Source organism: Salvia miltiorrhiza, chromosome 6 (genome assembly GCF_028751815.1).
Source record: "Salvia miltiorrhiza cultivar Shanhuang (shh) chromosome 6, IMPLAD_Smil_shh, whole genome shotgun sequence".
Classification (NCBI taxonomy): Eukaryota; Viridiplantae; Streptophyta; class Magnoliopsida; order Lamiales; family Lamiaceae; genus Salvia; species Salvia miltiorrhiza.
The window spans coordinates 34,368,105-34,383,341 of NC_080392.1; the positions used below are offsets into that span (position 1 = coordinate 34,368,105).

At 35.5% G+C, this 15,237-nt stretch overlaps 2 protein-coding genes across 5 annotated transcripts; one reads left to right on the forward strand and one right to left on the reverse strand.

Moving 5' to 3' along the window:
- The first annotated feature begins 3,046 nt into the window (after positions 1 to 3,046).
- LOC130990798 (protein FAR1-RELATED SEQUENCE 5-like) lies at positions 3,047 to 7,272 on the forward strand. Its single transcript, XM_057915032.1, has 6 exons — positions 3,047 to 3,059; positions 5,058 to 5,847; positions 6,130 to 6,343; positions 6,446 to 6,615; positions 6,667 to 6,957; positions 7,161 to 7,272. The coding sequence occupies exons 1-6, from the start codon at positions 3,047 to 3,049 to the stop codon at positions 7,270 to 7,272; spliced, it is 1,590 nt and encodes a 529-aa protein (XP_057771015.1).
- A 1,070-nt stretch (positions 7,273 to 8,342) lies between these two features.
- On the reverse strand, positions 8,343 to 13,257 carry LOC130989175 (uncharacterized). 4 transcript variants are annotated; one of them, XM_057913114.1, is made up of 11 exons: positions 10,785 to 11,055; positions 10,597 to 10,689; positions 10,379 to 10,461; positions 10,197 to 10,292; positions 10,030 to 10,095; positions 9,887 to 9,952; positions 9,581 to 9,750; positions 9,316 to 9,496; positions 9,135 to 9,251; positions 8,904 to 9,047; positions 8,343 to 8,823 (listed from the first exon to the last, which is right to left on the reverse strand). In XM_057913114.1, the coding sequence occupies exons 3-11, from the start codon at positions 10,424 to 10,426 to the stop codon at positions 8,674 to 8,676; spliced, it is 1,038 nt and encodes a 345-aa protein (XP_057769097.1). In that variant the 5' UTR covers positions 10,427 to 10,461; positions 10,597 to 10,689; positions 10,785 to 11,055; the 3' UTR covers positions 8,343 to 8,673. The 4 variants fall into 4 exon arrangements, 2 of the variants coding, with proteins under 2 accessions (XP_057769097.1, XP_057769096.1); XM_057913113.1 differs by having other exon boundaries at positions 10,379 to 10,466; XR_009090519.1 differs by lacking the exons at positions 8,343 to 8,823; positions 8,904 to 9,047; positions 9,135 to 9,251; ... (3 more) ...; positions 10,030 to 10,095; positions 10,197 to 10,292 and adding exons at positions 11,085 to 11,666; positions 11,762 to 12,500; positions 13,185 to 13,257 and having other exon boundaries at positions 10,379 to 10,466; positions 10,785 to 10,886.
- Between the last annotated feature and the right edge of the window lie 1,980 nt (positions 13,258 to 15,237).

Below are 15,237 nucleotides of genomic sequence, written 5' to 3' on the forward strand. Positions count from 1 at the left end.
AATGAGATATATTACTAAGGGTAGGAGTTGGGAGGCGATTGATGAGATACACAGCAGTAGCAAATGTATCCCACCAGAATTTTTGAGGAAGATGGGCAGCAGCTAGAAGAGTGAGACCTAGCTCAGTAATATGCCTATGTTTCCTTTCTGATCTTCCATTTTGTTGATGGGTGTGAGGGCAAGGATGTCTAAAGTGAATTCCTAAATTGTCAAAGAGTGTTTTCAGTGGTCTATATTTCCCTCCCCAATCTGATTGAATGGCTTTGATTTTAGTATTGAATTGTCTTTCTATGAATGAGTTAAATTTGAGAAAGGTATTATAGACTTCCGATTTGGCTTGTAGATGGTATATCCAGGTGAACCTAATATAGTCATCAATAAAGTGGATATAATACTTGTAGTTTTCAGTAGATACAGTAGGACTAGGTCCCCATAGGTCAGTATGCACTAATTGAAAAGAAGTTGTGGTTTTAATATGTAATGAAGGAAAGTTCATACAATGAATCTTACCAACAGCACATGCATCACAGAACAAATGAGTAGAAGAAGGTAGTTTCATAGTATGTAAAGTTTTATTCAATACAGAGATACATGGATGGCCTAGCCTGTTATGCCAGAGATTGGCTGTAGTAGACTTATCTACTAAGAAACAGGTGGACTTCTGGATTGTGGCTGAAGCAGAAGTGTGTGGTTGGGGTAAATCCAGATGATAGAGTCCATCCTTAAGCCTGCCCTCCAGGAGTGTGTTGTGTGTTTGAGCATCCTTAACACAGCAGTAGGAAGAGTGAAACTCAAGATATACATTATTATCAAGAGTTAATCTAGAAATACTAAGCAAATTCTTGGTGATAGTAGGAACACATAGCATATTACTGAGCGCCAAAGGTCTATGGAGATGAGGTATTTGAGTTGAACCTACATGAGTAATAGGAAGGTGAGATCCATTACCTACTGTGAGAGTATCATGACCAGTGTAAGAGGAATGCATTTGCATGTTGTTGAAGTCAAAAGTGACATGAGCCGAAGCTACAGTATCCAGATACCATTCATGAGTTTAATTAGGTGTGGATGATGAGGATATTGTTGTTGTATCCTCCATTGGATCGACCACCACCTCTTCCACCATGATTTGCAGAACCTCCTATGCCATTACCACAACCACGACCTCTATAGTTTTGTTGTTGCGAAGAGTAGTTGGTGGTGTAGGCAACATTTGCCTGGGCTGAAGCAGATATTCCACTTGTCATAGCCTGATTTTGAAGCCTGATTTCATGCGTTTGCAACGCAAATTGAGCATCATGTAGTGTTAGTTCATCACACCGAGATTGAAGGAACACACTAACACTTTCAAATTCTTGACCTAAACCAGCCAGAACATGATTTACCAGATCAGATTCAGTAATAGGTTGACCAATACTGTAAAGCTGATCAGAAATGTCACGAAATTTAACACATAATCATCAATTGATGATTCTCCTTTCTTCATGGTTTGTAGTTGAAATCGGAGCTGCATAGCTCGAGCCTTCGATTGCGATTGAAATAATTTCTCAAAAGCAATCCAGATTTTAGAAGAGGACGAGCATTTGCCGATGTAGCCAATCATTGATGGTGAAATAGAGGCGAGAATCCAGCTGAAGACGTATTGATCGCGGTGAAGCCACTTGAGATACTCTGGATTATCAATGCTCTCATTTGAATCGGAGACGATGAGCTGTGATGGCTTTGAAGTCTGTTGTAACACATCTTCAAATCCAAAGGCACGCGCAGTGGCTGCAACTTGAGTTTTCCAAAAATTATAGTTGGAACGATCAAGTTTGACGCTAATAGGATGAAGTGACGGAAGATTTGTGGTTGAAGAAGAGGAATCCATGGTTGCGATGAGATTTTGAGTGAGGTGGATCTATGAAAGTGTGAAGAAGATGAAGGAAAGCGGAAGCTTAGATCTTTGAGAAAAAATTATGGCTTGATACCATGTTGAAATATAAGATAGACTCAGATTTGTGTGAAGGAAGCCAACCTTCCATAGATCCATTTCTTCAATATTTATAACATTGTGGGGGTACAGTATACAGCTGCATGTGCTAGCATGCATGAGATAATAACTCATATAACTACTCCTAAGAATCTAACAGCTCAGCAGTTGAGCTTTAACAACTCTAAACTAATTTCTCATTTGCATATTATTTAATACATATCAATAATTATGATGAACATGTCAATAATTTTTTATGAATGGACGTATTTGTTGAAAATCTTGCACTCCAGGATTCAAACGTCAAATGTTCAATAAAATTATTGGTATGTTCATATATATTTATTAACATGTTCAACGTTTCTAAATTTCGCAAAAAAAATAATTTCTCCATAGAAACTAACCATATATATAAGAATGGGTTATACTGAGAATGTTATCTTTCGTGAGAAATGAGAATGATTGCATAAGTCAGTATATAATGTTACATAAGCTGTTGTACAATACTACATAAAAATTTTACCTCAGTTCAAATCCTGGAGGGAGCGAAAATTTTGTCTAATTAATTGAATTTCGTTATGCAGTCATTACAAGCAGCTTATGTAAATTACTAGCATCTTATGCAACATATATATTGGCTTATGCAATCATTCTCCATTCTCACCATATTTGTCCATTCTCATTTGATCTTATCCCTATATATATATATATATATATATAGAAAGGTTCAACCGAGAAGTACAAGTATTTAGAGAAGAGAGAAGTGATCTGGAGCATTGATTCCTTTAAATCCAATGGCCGAATTTTAATCAGCAAAATCCCCTTAATTATTTTCGAAAAGGTCATTAATTTCATTTCATAACTAACCGTATAGTAAGATATGTAATCTTAAATTATCTTCTTTTTTTTGGTAAGATTTGATTATACCATACCTATTCAATAAAATTTCTCTGACTGTGAAATTCCTCCTACCGTAAAACTCAGTATCAAAATTCATTATCAATCTCAGAAGCTTCGTTTTAGAAAGTTTAAAAAAAATGACGTATGTTCTTCAGAATATTGAAGTCGGCTTCCATGGATGATACAAGTAATTTTTTTTTCGTTTCATTATAGTTTTACGCGGTGATTCCAAACAAGTATATATTTTTTGTTTTTTTTTGAACTCGTGCATTATATGTTCACAATGTGTTGGGAACCTTGTGGAATATCCTAACCCTTGTTTTGATGATACCAAAATTCATAGGACTTAATTGTAATAGACTAGAATCTCTTTGAACTCAAGTGTTAGAGTTCGTTTCTAGTTTAGCTTGCGGTGTCAAAGACTGAAGAACGAAGGACTGAAGACTGAAGACTGCAGATACCAACTGAAGTATCAGTTGAAGAATCAGTTGAAAACTGATTACTTAATGCGCGCAATGGACTGATACTAAAGTCAAGTATCAGTTAAATATTCTTCCTCGGACTAATCTTCCAACGTTCAGAGGAAGCCACGTACTCACAAAGTACAGCCGCATTAAATGCAGAGATCTCATAATCTTATCTCTGCAGAGGTCATTCCTATCTGGTGGTTACTTTTCAGAGACGTCACATCTCCTGTCCATCAAAGAGAGCCGTTTCCACCCAGACAAGGAACCTCGAAGATTGAAGCCTCAGCCCAAATTCGAATTGCTCTCCAACAGAAGAAATCTAGAGGACGATCTACGCCAACGGATCTATTCAAGAGTTCTCCTACAAATAGCGCTCGAGGATCACTTCAACCTTCACCGATTCAACGACATAAGCTGAAGCTCTGCCGAAATTGCTACTCAGCCTAAAGCTTAAATCTCCCCAAAGCTTGAATCGAAGAAGAGAATTCCAAAGCCAAAATCAGTCACTGCTGATTACACACATTCTCTTAGACTTTAGGCAAACCTCTGTTTACCCAGAAGCCAAAGGTCAAACTTGCTTCAAAGAACTTGTTCTTTGTAAGCATAGTTGGCACTCGATCAAACCTCCCCCCCATAAGAGTGTTTGAGTGTTTCAGAGTTCAGGAAGGTACTCTGACTCTGAGTGAGAAGTCTTAGCACGGGTTGTGTTGAGCAGAGAAATCCAACGCGAGTGAAACGTGGATCCTGAAGAAGGGTTTTCTTCAGTGGTACGGTTGTGTGCACCCGGCAAGCACAAGGTTTGGTTTGCAGTGCACCTGTTAAGCACTTGCGGAGTGGATTATTGGTCTGATCAACCAACCGTGGATGTAGGAAAGGGTTTTTTCGAACCACGTAAAAGTCTCTGTGTTGTTTACAGTTTTCAGTTTTACATTCTTACTTGTGTTATTTCAATTGATAAACTGAACACTGATTAACTGCAAAGAGAAACCTAATAACCAACAACGTGCTCCACTGAGGCTATTGCGAAACTAAGTTTAATTTCCGCTACGTATGATATCAGTCTGACTGATCTATCTTTTGATAGTCAGGAAGAGTGTTATCATCTCTGTCTTAGCAAACTCGACTGAAGCCCTTACTTGCATCAGTTAAGTTCCAGCAACTTAACTGATAACTCTTTACTGAAGAGCTTTCAGTATCAGTCGTCAACCCTGTTTGGTCAAAACTGATTTCAGTAAAACAGGAGTCTTTGTTTGCATGTAAAGTTTCGTTTTGATCTCTGACTGAGATCCCTCTGATTGAGGATTGTTTAAAAATAGCCCATAGGTGTATCCCCCCCCCATACACCTATTCGAAACCCTCTGGACCTAACACAATGATTTAGTGAGATCTTTTTGTTAATGATTTGCGTACTGTTCTGTTTGATTCTACACTTATCCATCTACACCAGTTTCTTGTATAATGTTATGCGTACTGTTCTGTTCGATTCTTAATAGTTTCTGTTCATTTATTTAAATGAATAATTCATTTGTGTAATGTGTTTTGCGCTGTCATTTGTACACATTTTTTGTTTTTTGTAACTACTATATATTAGCTTCGAATTTTTAATGTTTGCACTTCATAGTACATTATATTATTCCAGTTTACCTATAATTCATTTAATGAGCATTAACACTTCATCATGTTCTAAAATTGTCTCTATTGTATTTTTTGTTTTCAAGGATATCCGGCGTATGAAGAAAATAAAACAGGTGAACTTATAATCCCTGAATGCGAGGCTAAGAGCAAACCGTTTGTGGGGCAGATTTTTCCAAATTTGGATGTAGGATGTAAGTTTTACGACGACTATGCAGAGTTATGCGGTTTTACATCCAGAAAAAGCACAAGCACAAAGGATGATGATGGTACAATTATTTTATACTATGTGTTATGCAATAGAGAAGGTATTCCTCCTAAGCCTGACGAGTCATTGATGCCCAAAAGTAAACGCTCAACCAAGAAGCGTAAGAGGACGTCATGCAAGGTGAATTGCAGGGCTCAGATTATTTTCCAAATTTCAGATTTTGGTATGTATAATGTGCGCACGTTCATTGAGGGTCATAATCACACCATGGTTCCTACTGTATCTAGACACCTTATGCCCGTGAACAAGAACGTTACCCCTGCCCATGAGATGTGGATTACGTCCGTGATTAAAGCAAACATTGGGCCTATTAGATCTTTCCGTATGTACAGAGAGATTATGGGCGAGTATGAGGATATTGGTTGTGTCAGTAATGATTTCAAGAATTTTGTACGTGATCTTAATGTTTACGCACTTGATTCAGATGCTCACATGATTTTGCAAACATTCTTGAATAAAAAAGAGTTAGGCAATGGCTTCCAATATTTCTATGATGTAGACGATGAGAATAGGCTTCGTCGATTGATTTGGACCGACGAAGTCTCTGTTAAGAACTACAAATTATTTGGTGAAGCCGTGTCCTTCGACGCAACATACAATACCAACAGGTATTTTTAATTTTTCTCTGTTCTGTATAATTTTGTTCTTTTTTCTTTATGTGTCAAATTATTTATTAAAATCGTTCCTGTTTAGTTTTGTGTTCAAACGTTTTTACACAAATGTTCAGATTGTATTTGATAACTGTTCAAATAGGTTGAAAAGTCAGTTTTATTATTTTTTATATTGTTGTAGTATGAACATTTATTTTTTTCCGTTTTGTTCTCATAGTATTAAAGATTCATTTTTTTCTTTGACATGTATAAAATGATCTTCACACCGTTCACGGGTAGGGATAACCATGGCAAGTGTTTGTCTTTTGGTGCAGCCACCATATCTCAAGAAGATGTTGATTCGTATTCTTGGGTTTTGGAGAAGTTTGTTGAATGCGTGGGAAATGCCCCACCACTATTAATAACTGATCAAGATCCAGGGTTGAAAAAGGCTGTTGCGGCAGTTTGGCCTCAAACACGTCACAGATACTGCATGTGGCATATTACAATGAAGGTTGCTGAGAAGATGCCGCAAAGACTGAGGGATAGCACTGAGTTCAAAACCAACTTTGGGAATATTATTTAGTCTGAATTTGATGAGCCTGCTGTTTTTTAGGAGAATTGGCAAAATCTTATGGATGAGTACGACCTGTCGGATAATAGATGGTTTTCTGATATGTTCGATGATCGTTCACACTGGATCCCTGCATACTTTAGAGATGTCAGTATGAGTGGATTATTCAGAACTACATCGTTGTCAGAGAGCGAGAATAGCTACTTCAAACGGTTTGTCCATAAGAATGCAAATCTTATGTTGTTTTATATGCAATATTGCAGTGCATTGGAGGCTCAACGACATAATTATCATAAGACTACCTTTGCTGACGAGACTGGCGTTCTACCCATGAAGACGAGACTTAAAATAGAGAAGCATGCTGCAACCATATACACCAACAACATATTCAAGGAGATACAAGACGAGATAGATGATTCGCAAACCCATTGCAATATGTATAAGATGGAGGAGCAAGTTGATGAGAGCATATATACTGTGCATGACAATGTTGATGGGAAATTCGTGGTGCGACATAGACTGTCGGACACTTATACATCTTGCAGCTGCAATCTGTTCGTCAGGAAAGGTATTCTGTGCAAACACATTTTTCTTGCATTTCGCACATTGCAAGTTGAAAGAATTCCTGATAAATACATATCAATTCGCTGAAGCAAATTTAGTATATTGTCGGCCATGGTTCCTGGTTTTGAGCTCGGCGTGCACCAAGCCAAAATTCTGTTATTGGTAACAATAAATTTTTCAACATTGTTGGCAGTTGTATTGGGTATGTTGGTGACAATCAAGTGCTACGTGAAGAACTCCTTGCAGCGTTGATTGAAGTTGAAAAAAGATTTGCGAAGGAGAGGGCAGTACAGAGTCTAAGCTAGAAGCTAAGCATAGGCTTTTCAAGGATTTTTATGGTACTACAGCACCGGAAGTACCATCTGTGTTACCTCCTCTCATATCCAAAACGAAAGGCAGTGGCGCAGGTGGAAGAAGAAAATCGAACCAAGATAAGGCCATGGATCTTGCTAAGAAGCCATTGCGTAATTGCAAGAAATGCAATACGATGGGGCATCATGATTCGAGGAATTGCCCAACAAATAAGCTTTCTAATTGATCTAAGTGATTTACTCTTTTTTATTTTTTTTATTATTGTGAACCTTTATTGATTTGATTTTCAATAACGATGCTGGACTTTTTTAGTTGATATCATTTTGTTGACTTTTTTTATTCATTATGCGTATAGATCATCTAGTTAACATCATGATGTCATGAAATTCACGTATGGAAAAATTCTACCCATTTTCTGGCGACATATTTTGTATGTTCATTTTTTTATTTGTTTTGTTCAAAATTTAATGCAATCTGTTCAGTTCTATTTGTTGACTTCCATACAAAGCATTATTAAGTTTTATTAAATCTTAATATGATAGACTTTCCTATAAGTTACAATCGATTTTTGTAACGATTTTATATTATACTACTGTAAAGAACCATTTGCATAATAAGAACCATTGGACATGAATTTGAAATAAGCTTTCTAATTGATCTACGTTATTTAATCTTGTTGAGTATTTTTTTTTTATAGTGAACCTTTATCTATTTAATATTCAATAACGATGGTGGACTTTTTTGTTTTATATCATTTTGGTGACTTTTTTATTTTCACTATATCATGAAATTCACGTATGGAAAAATTGTACCCATGTTGTGGCGACATTTTGTATGTTCATAATTTGATCTACTTTTGTTCAAATTTTAATGTATTCTGTTCATTTTCCTAATATGATCACCTAATATGAATTTGAGATATTACACTTTAAATAGCAATTTAAATACAATTAAATAGCCCAATTGAATAAAGAACACTTACAAAAAAAATACCATAAATTAATAAAAAAACACAATTTAAATAGGTCCAAAAATCAAGATAATTCAACTTAAATCAATAACATCTCAAAAACAATCGAAATCCATAATATCTCTAAAAAACGATCAAGTCACTTGGGAGTGATAAGTTAAATATGTTCAAAATTCAAGATAATTTAAATTTATTTAGAAATCAATCTAACTCAACCCACCAAGACTGAATCTATGTTAACCGATGGATCACTGCATATCTTGTGATATTCAACTGCAGCATTCTCCTCAATCACTTTCTTCACTTCGTTCCCAGACCATGATATTATGGATGAGCAATACCTCACGCGCATTCGAGAGATTTGTCGTGTACTTGCGTTGGACATGTCACACTTCCAATTTGACGAACTATCTCCCATGAAGGTCTATAAATGTCGCATAAGATAAATAGCTGTGTCCAATGTATTTCTCTTGTCCGGCCACTTCAGTTTGACAATATGCATCTTGGAATTAGTCACCGATTTTGCCTTGATGGTCTCTTCTTTGTCGTTTAGATAATACACCAATAGTGTACGCTGCAATTTATAAAAAAAATTGTAACTTCAGACATGTATAAACATCTGTGTATACATCGATAGTACTTCAAAACACTTACAACTTTGGTGCAGAGGCTGTCATACTTCATCACATCAATGTCATCTGGTATGTCTATGAGATTGTCCAGCACAAAGATTCGTTCTCTTTTTAAATCCACACACAGTGCAAAGTATCGTTCTTGTTCATATACGGGAAAGAAAAACTGTCCAATAACAAATATATTTATAAATAATACTTACATTATAAAGCAAAGTACAATTCATGTTCATTTAAAAAAGTAGTTGCGTACCATGTCAATGTTCCCAACTGGATTTTTTCCAAACTCTATCAACTCTACATATAACTCCATCAAGAATTTAGCTCGTTGTGATTCAAGACTTAAATTTTGCGGAGCTATGCTATCGAGCTAAAAAAATAGTAAAATGTAAATTAGAGTCTATTTTTATTGAATATGAAAATATATAACTTACATATAGGCTGGCCGTAGAAAAAAACCGAAGTGGTGAACTATTTGATCGATATTGCTCTTTCCAGTTCAGAACTAGCGTCCATGCATCTATAATAGAAATGTTCACCACATTGCCTCTTCTCATTGATAACAACTCAAAACGCCTTACTTGTATATCCATCAATTCGAATAAAATTTCCTTGCTACATATAATATAAAAAAATTAATATAAACAAAATTCCTAGCAATATATTTAAAGTAGAAAAGTCAACAAAATAACGACTTACTTCTCCCCACTGTCCAAGTACATGGCATAAAATCCCAACTCCTTCTCATTTTTTTTCAACGGTTTTGAAGTGCTTATATCACATTGAAAATAGGGCGAGCGGAATTTTAAAGTATGCAAGAACATGCTCTTCCCTGTAGCTTTAGTCTCGCGTCTTTCTGGACTAATAATCTTCAAAGAAAATAAAAATGATTGAATACTACAAATGGATTTATAATAGTAATTCATATATATAGATCATCAAACACTCCCAAAATAAGATAAAATCATCAAGCCATCAATATAAACAATTCAAAAGGACACATACGTTTGTGTCAATGGCTTGTAACGGTAACCGATCCACCACAACTATTGTTTTGGAGTTCTCGTCAACCTGCTAAAATTATTTAATTAACATACAACCATATCGAATTATTTTTTTGCTTTCTTCACAGGGTATGCCACCTTTACCCCTGTCTTTGTTGTGGTAGGACGAAGCACCTGCTTCCCGGCATCACCCACCTGGATCCCCTTAACCTGACATGTTCCAACATACATTTTTTTTACACGTATAAGAACACATAGCAGAATAAAACGAACAAGTATAATACTCAAACGAACATATCTTGACAATTTACCCTGTTAGAACGTCTGACCTCCTGCCTAACAACGGTAGCGCCACTAACATCGTCGCCTTGAACCTTTTCACTTCCAGTTGCAGCATCCATTAAAACCTGAATAAACAAAATAGTAAAATCTCCATTTTTAATGGATTATAGATTTCATACCCATATCATATTTAGGGTTAGTAATCAAATACCTCATTCATGGTTGAACCATCTAGCTGACCCCTTACACTTTGAACCATCGTCTCCTTACTAACGGCAATTTCAGTTTCACCAACTATGCTTTCACCATTTTCAAGAAGGATTCCATCGTTAATCCAATCGTTTGACAAAGTTAAGAACAATAAATGAACATATCAGATAAATGTATTCGAATATAATTAGAGTCATGACGAAGGTGGCACTATCTTACCTTTTCTGTCGCGATAGTCTTGCCCACAACATCGATATTCTGAATCTCAGTGTCTGTCTCCTTTATATTTTGTCTTTCATTCTATTCCAAAACCTGCTATTAAAAAACATATAAAATAAATAAATATACATTATGATAATTTACTATGTTATATGCAAAAGCTAATGTATGGTTTGTTTAAAACATACATCATCCGTCAATCCCTTTGTTGCATCAACCTCAGACACGTCACCTAGCCCTCCACCATTTTGTCCATGGTTTTCAGTCACACTTCCATGTATAACACCACCCTTTGACAAAAATTTGTTAAAATAGTATGTCAAACCAATAAACAAACAAAATACAGCAAATAAACGAACAAACAAGCACATATAAACAAACTGAATTAAACTATTACTATTTTAAAATAAAGAATTTGAACAGAACAATTGTAAAATCGAACAGAATTATATTTTAACATATTTTAACACTTAAGAAAGAACACTTACATTGGTTTCAGGATATTCGAATTCTTGTTCAACGTTCAGCGAGAAACTTGGGATATCAACATTCGCATCCACATGCCTTGTTTTCTCATGCAAAGCATCAGATGAAGCTGCATCAACTGCAGCGTGAACTTCGTCCATATACCAATATGGGTCAGTTTCAGGTTCCATTCCCTCGGGCAATTTAGAATGCAACTTCCCATCGACAGCAATCTTTACTCCTATAATTTTTGAAGCTGCTACCAAGCTATCCTTGAAGTACTTTGAGTCCTTCTCCTCAGCTGAAACTTTATGGACTAGTTCTCGTGCTTTATGGATCATTTCACCAATTACAATTGCGTCCTTCATCAATTGTGTGGCCACTGGACCCCTGTATTCACCGTGTGCATCTTCACATGTTTCTTCAGCTTTGTACTCATCGTCTGGCAGATCTATTGGTGGTAAAACAGCACCACCACCAAAGAAATCATCGTCTAGCTCTTTTTCCTGACGGTCCCGCAAAGTTTTTCCATCCCAGTTCACGAAAATAGGAAAACTTCTAGGCACAGTTTCCCTACCGATCTGAACTCTATCCACGTAGAAAAGCTGTACCAAAAAGTGAACAAGTCAATAAAAAGAATGTATATCATAAGTTATTCAAAATATATGTACATATTTTTTTTAATGAACACTGTACTTACAACTAAGAACAATGTCGGCCCACCAAATACTTTTGTCTTGTCCGCCATCCATGATCTCTTGTGATCTATCAAACAACGCAGTAGATACTCTCCCCAGTTCCAGGTCTTGATTTCATTGATGTTTGCCAGAGCTCCAAATATGTACGGATGTACTGTCCCATTAGTGCAACTCTCCATCAACGAGAAACACATAGCAATGACGAAATGGCGCTTAAACCACGTCCCGCCATCTGCACAATCAATCATATGACGTAACACTGCCTTTATTTTGATTTTATCTCTGTTCACAACGCCGAAGAATGACATCCACTCTATAAAGAGCTCGTTCACTGCTGTGCGCTCAAATTCCTTAATGAGCTTTTTTCCCTTGGGAAATCCGTACACCCTGTAGACATCATCTTCCACAATTTGGACCTTGGTCAAATTATCAATCTCAAGTGTGCAATTCCTATTATTGAATCTGTCCAGCACCCAATATGCCATTTTTGATGGCACCCTATTCACATTAAAGTCCAATATCTTTCCGAAACCAATATCCTGGACGGCAGCCTTTTGGGCATCGTTCAATTCAGCCAATTTTTTGAAGAAAGCTCTAGTTGTTGTACGCGTCTTCAACTTCGGATGGTCTGCTTTTTCCTTCGGTTGAACACCATTTTTGTTCTACAGAACGCGTCTTCTACATTTGACATTCTTTGGATTTACAAATAACTTTTTTTACCCCTCTTTCTCTTTGGTTCATCTGTAAATATGTAAATCAAGTCCAAAGATTTTATATATTTCAATCAGCCATCCTAATCCTAAATATATTGAACAGACTAATTAGTTTAAAGAACACAACAAGTAATATTAGATGACATTATATATTTCGAACAAGCATAACAAATAATTTGAGCAGACATATAATATAAAAAGAACTCATTTATAAAAATCAAATACATCATTAACACAACAAGTAATATTAGATGAAAATCCATTTGTAGATAGCATAATATATTTCGAACAGACATCACAAATAATTTGAACAGACACATAATATCAAAAGAAATCATTTATAAAAATCAAATCCATCATTAACACAATAAGAAATATTAAATGGAAAATCCATTTGTATATGTCATTATATACTTCGAACAGACATCATAAATAATTTGAACAGACACATAATATCAAAAGAAATCATTTATAAAAAACAAATCCATCATTAACACACTAAGAAATATTAAATGAAAAATCAATTTGTATATGGCATTATATATTTCGAACAGTCATCACAAATAATTTGAACAGACACATAATATAAAAAGAACTCATTTATAAAAAAACAAATCCATCATTAACTACAAAGAACTCATTTGAACTGACATATAAACTACAAAGAGTTCATTTGTAAACACATTTGTTAAGAACAGAATATGTTATATACCTTCCATATTTTTCACTCCTGATGTTTCGCCGATCTTTTTCTTCTTTGCTACACGAGCAGATGACGATTCTTCGCCTATACATTATTTTATATTCATTAAATAAAAAATAATAATCTGTTATGCAATGTATCATATTAAAAATATTGATCACACCTTTTTGTCTTTTCCTTCCTTTGTGAGTAGTTGTACCATCTGTTATGCAATGTTCAATTAGCAACAATATAAAATAAACTATATTTGTAACCATTAAACCTAATCGATCCATACCCTCTAAAGCTTTTTCCTTGCCTTTTGCCGAACCCATAGTCAACAGAATTCCTACAACATTAATAGGACAACCACACTTTATCTGACATTTAAACCATAGTAAAATGAACAAATATAAACTGTAATACTAGTGGGGGACCATATTTTGTTTTTGGTAATTTCATAGATCTCAAAGCTCTATAAAAAATTCAATACCCAAAAGACAAAGAAGTGTAAAATTAAGGTGGGACCAAATTACGTTTTTTGGTCGACACCATGTTCTATTTCAGCACCCAAAAGAGATTTCAACATCAAACACCCAAGATCTTGTCGAAAGCATGTTCTATTTAAAGTCAAAAATCAAAGCCCCAATTGAAATTTCGAACAAATTCAAACACCCAATGTCATAATCTCTATATCAACCAATATTTTCAGATCTTAAATTCCCAAATAAGAACGAACAAAATCAAAAAAATCATATTGAAATTTTGAACAAAATAAAAAATCCTATGAAATTTCGAACACAAAATCATGAGCTGTTGAACACAAAATCGCAAACACATAAAATTCCTAGAAAATTTTCGAACAAAATCGCAAACACAAAATCATTTACAAAAATCAAAAGTAAAGAACAACCAAAAATGAAAAAGAAAAAAGCCATTTAACAGACTCACCTGTTGAATGTTTGTTCGAAATAGTGTTTTGATTCACCGATTCCCCGAAAAATCGCAGCACTCGCCGATTTCCAGAAGATTTGTAGCAGTCGCCGATTCCCCGGAGAAAACCCTTGAGATACTAGGTTTGGTAAATATGCGGTGGTTAAGAAGACGATGTGGCACAGTAAATGTGGAGTAATTTTTGGGCCAGCCGTTTTTACCGTGTTCAAATTACTATGCCACCCTTTTCGAATTTTAATCAGTATTTTGTATTTAAAAATTGTATATAATTGCATGTATTTACAATAAATATTAACCGTTAGATCTGTTCATTTATATGGTTAAGATCTATTCTTTATTCTCTATAATTGCATGTATTTACAATAAATACTATTCCTCCTTAACAAGATAACCTATAAACTTGCACCCAGAGGAAAAACAGAACAGAGAGAAAAACAGAGCGAGGACAAAACTGAAATAAGTAATCAGAGCCTGAACAAAAATATATTGTCTTCAGGTTGAGATCAAAATGAGTTATAATTTTATTTCAAAATAACTGATGAGAAATCAGTTGAGGTACAGAGCAGAACAAGGGAAAATAAAATACAGAGAAAACACAACACTGAAAAGTGTTGGACTCCAGCTAGATCTTCACCTTGATCTTCATCTTCATCATCTTCTTCTTGTTCCTTTGTTTGTTTCTTCTTCAACACTTGTTTTCCATTGACTCGAGGTTTTTCTGGTTCGTCTCCCTTTTGAGCTTCTGGTGATCCTTTTGCTTTACCAACTTCAGTCTCAGATGGTTTTTCTTTGCCTTCTTTTCCCCCCTTTTGGCAACATCAAAAAGGAAGGATGACTGATGATGGAAGCTATGATCGGACGATACCCAACTCTGTTTCTCAAAAGTCCGTGAGAAGATTCGAGAGGAGTTTGAGCAGAGGTGACTCAGAAGAGGATGACGCCAGTAGGTGAGGGAGATGATAAGGGATGGAGAAGATGAGCGCGGATGTGGAGATGAAGGTGGGTATGCATAGCTCTTGTGAAAAAGATAAAGAAGAGCGGCTATGCATACGGACCTCAAAGAGGAAGATGAGGGTTTGGGATGGAGAAAGAGGGAGAGTACGTAAGATGGGTGTGAGAAGAAAATATC

Excerpts from the sequence above, each read along its gene's own strand:
- LOC130990798 (XM_057915032.1), top strand. Across the intron at positions 6,344-6,445 it reads TGTGGCATATTACAATGAAG|GAGAATTGGCAAAATCTTAT; the intron begins GTTGCTGAGAAG and ends GCTGTTTTTTAG. Across the intron at positions 6,958-7,160 it reads ACATCTTGCAGCTGCAATCT|TTGTATTGGGTATGTTGGTG; the intron begins GTTCGTCAGGAA and ends CATTGTTGGCAG.
- LOC130989175 (XM_057913113.1), bottom strand. The coding sequence starts at position 10,628 with ATGTTGTGGGCAAGACTATCGCGACAGAAAAG. Across the intron at positions 10,293-10,378 it reads ATGGTTCAACCATGAATGAG|GTTTTAATGGATGCTGCAAC; the intron begins GTATTTGATTAC and ends TTGTTTATTCAG. Across the intron at positions 9,953-10,029 it reads CTACCACAACAAAGACAGGG|GTTGACGAGAACTCCAAAAC; the intron begins GTAAAGGTGGCA and ends TAATTTTAGCAG.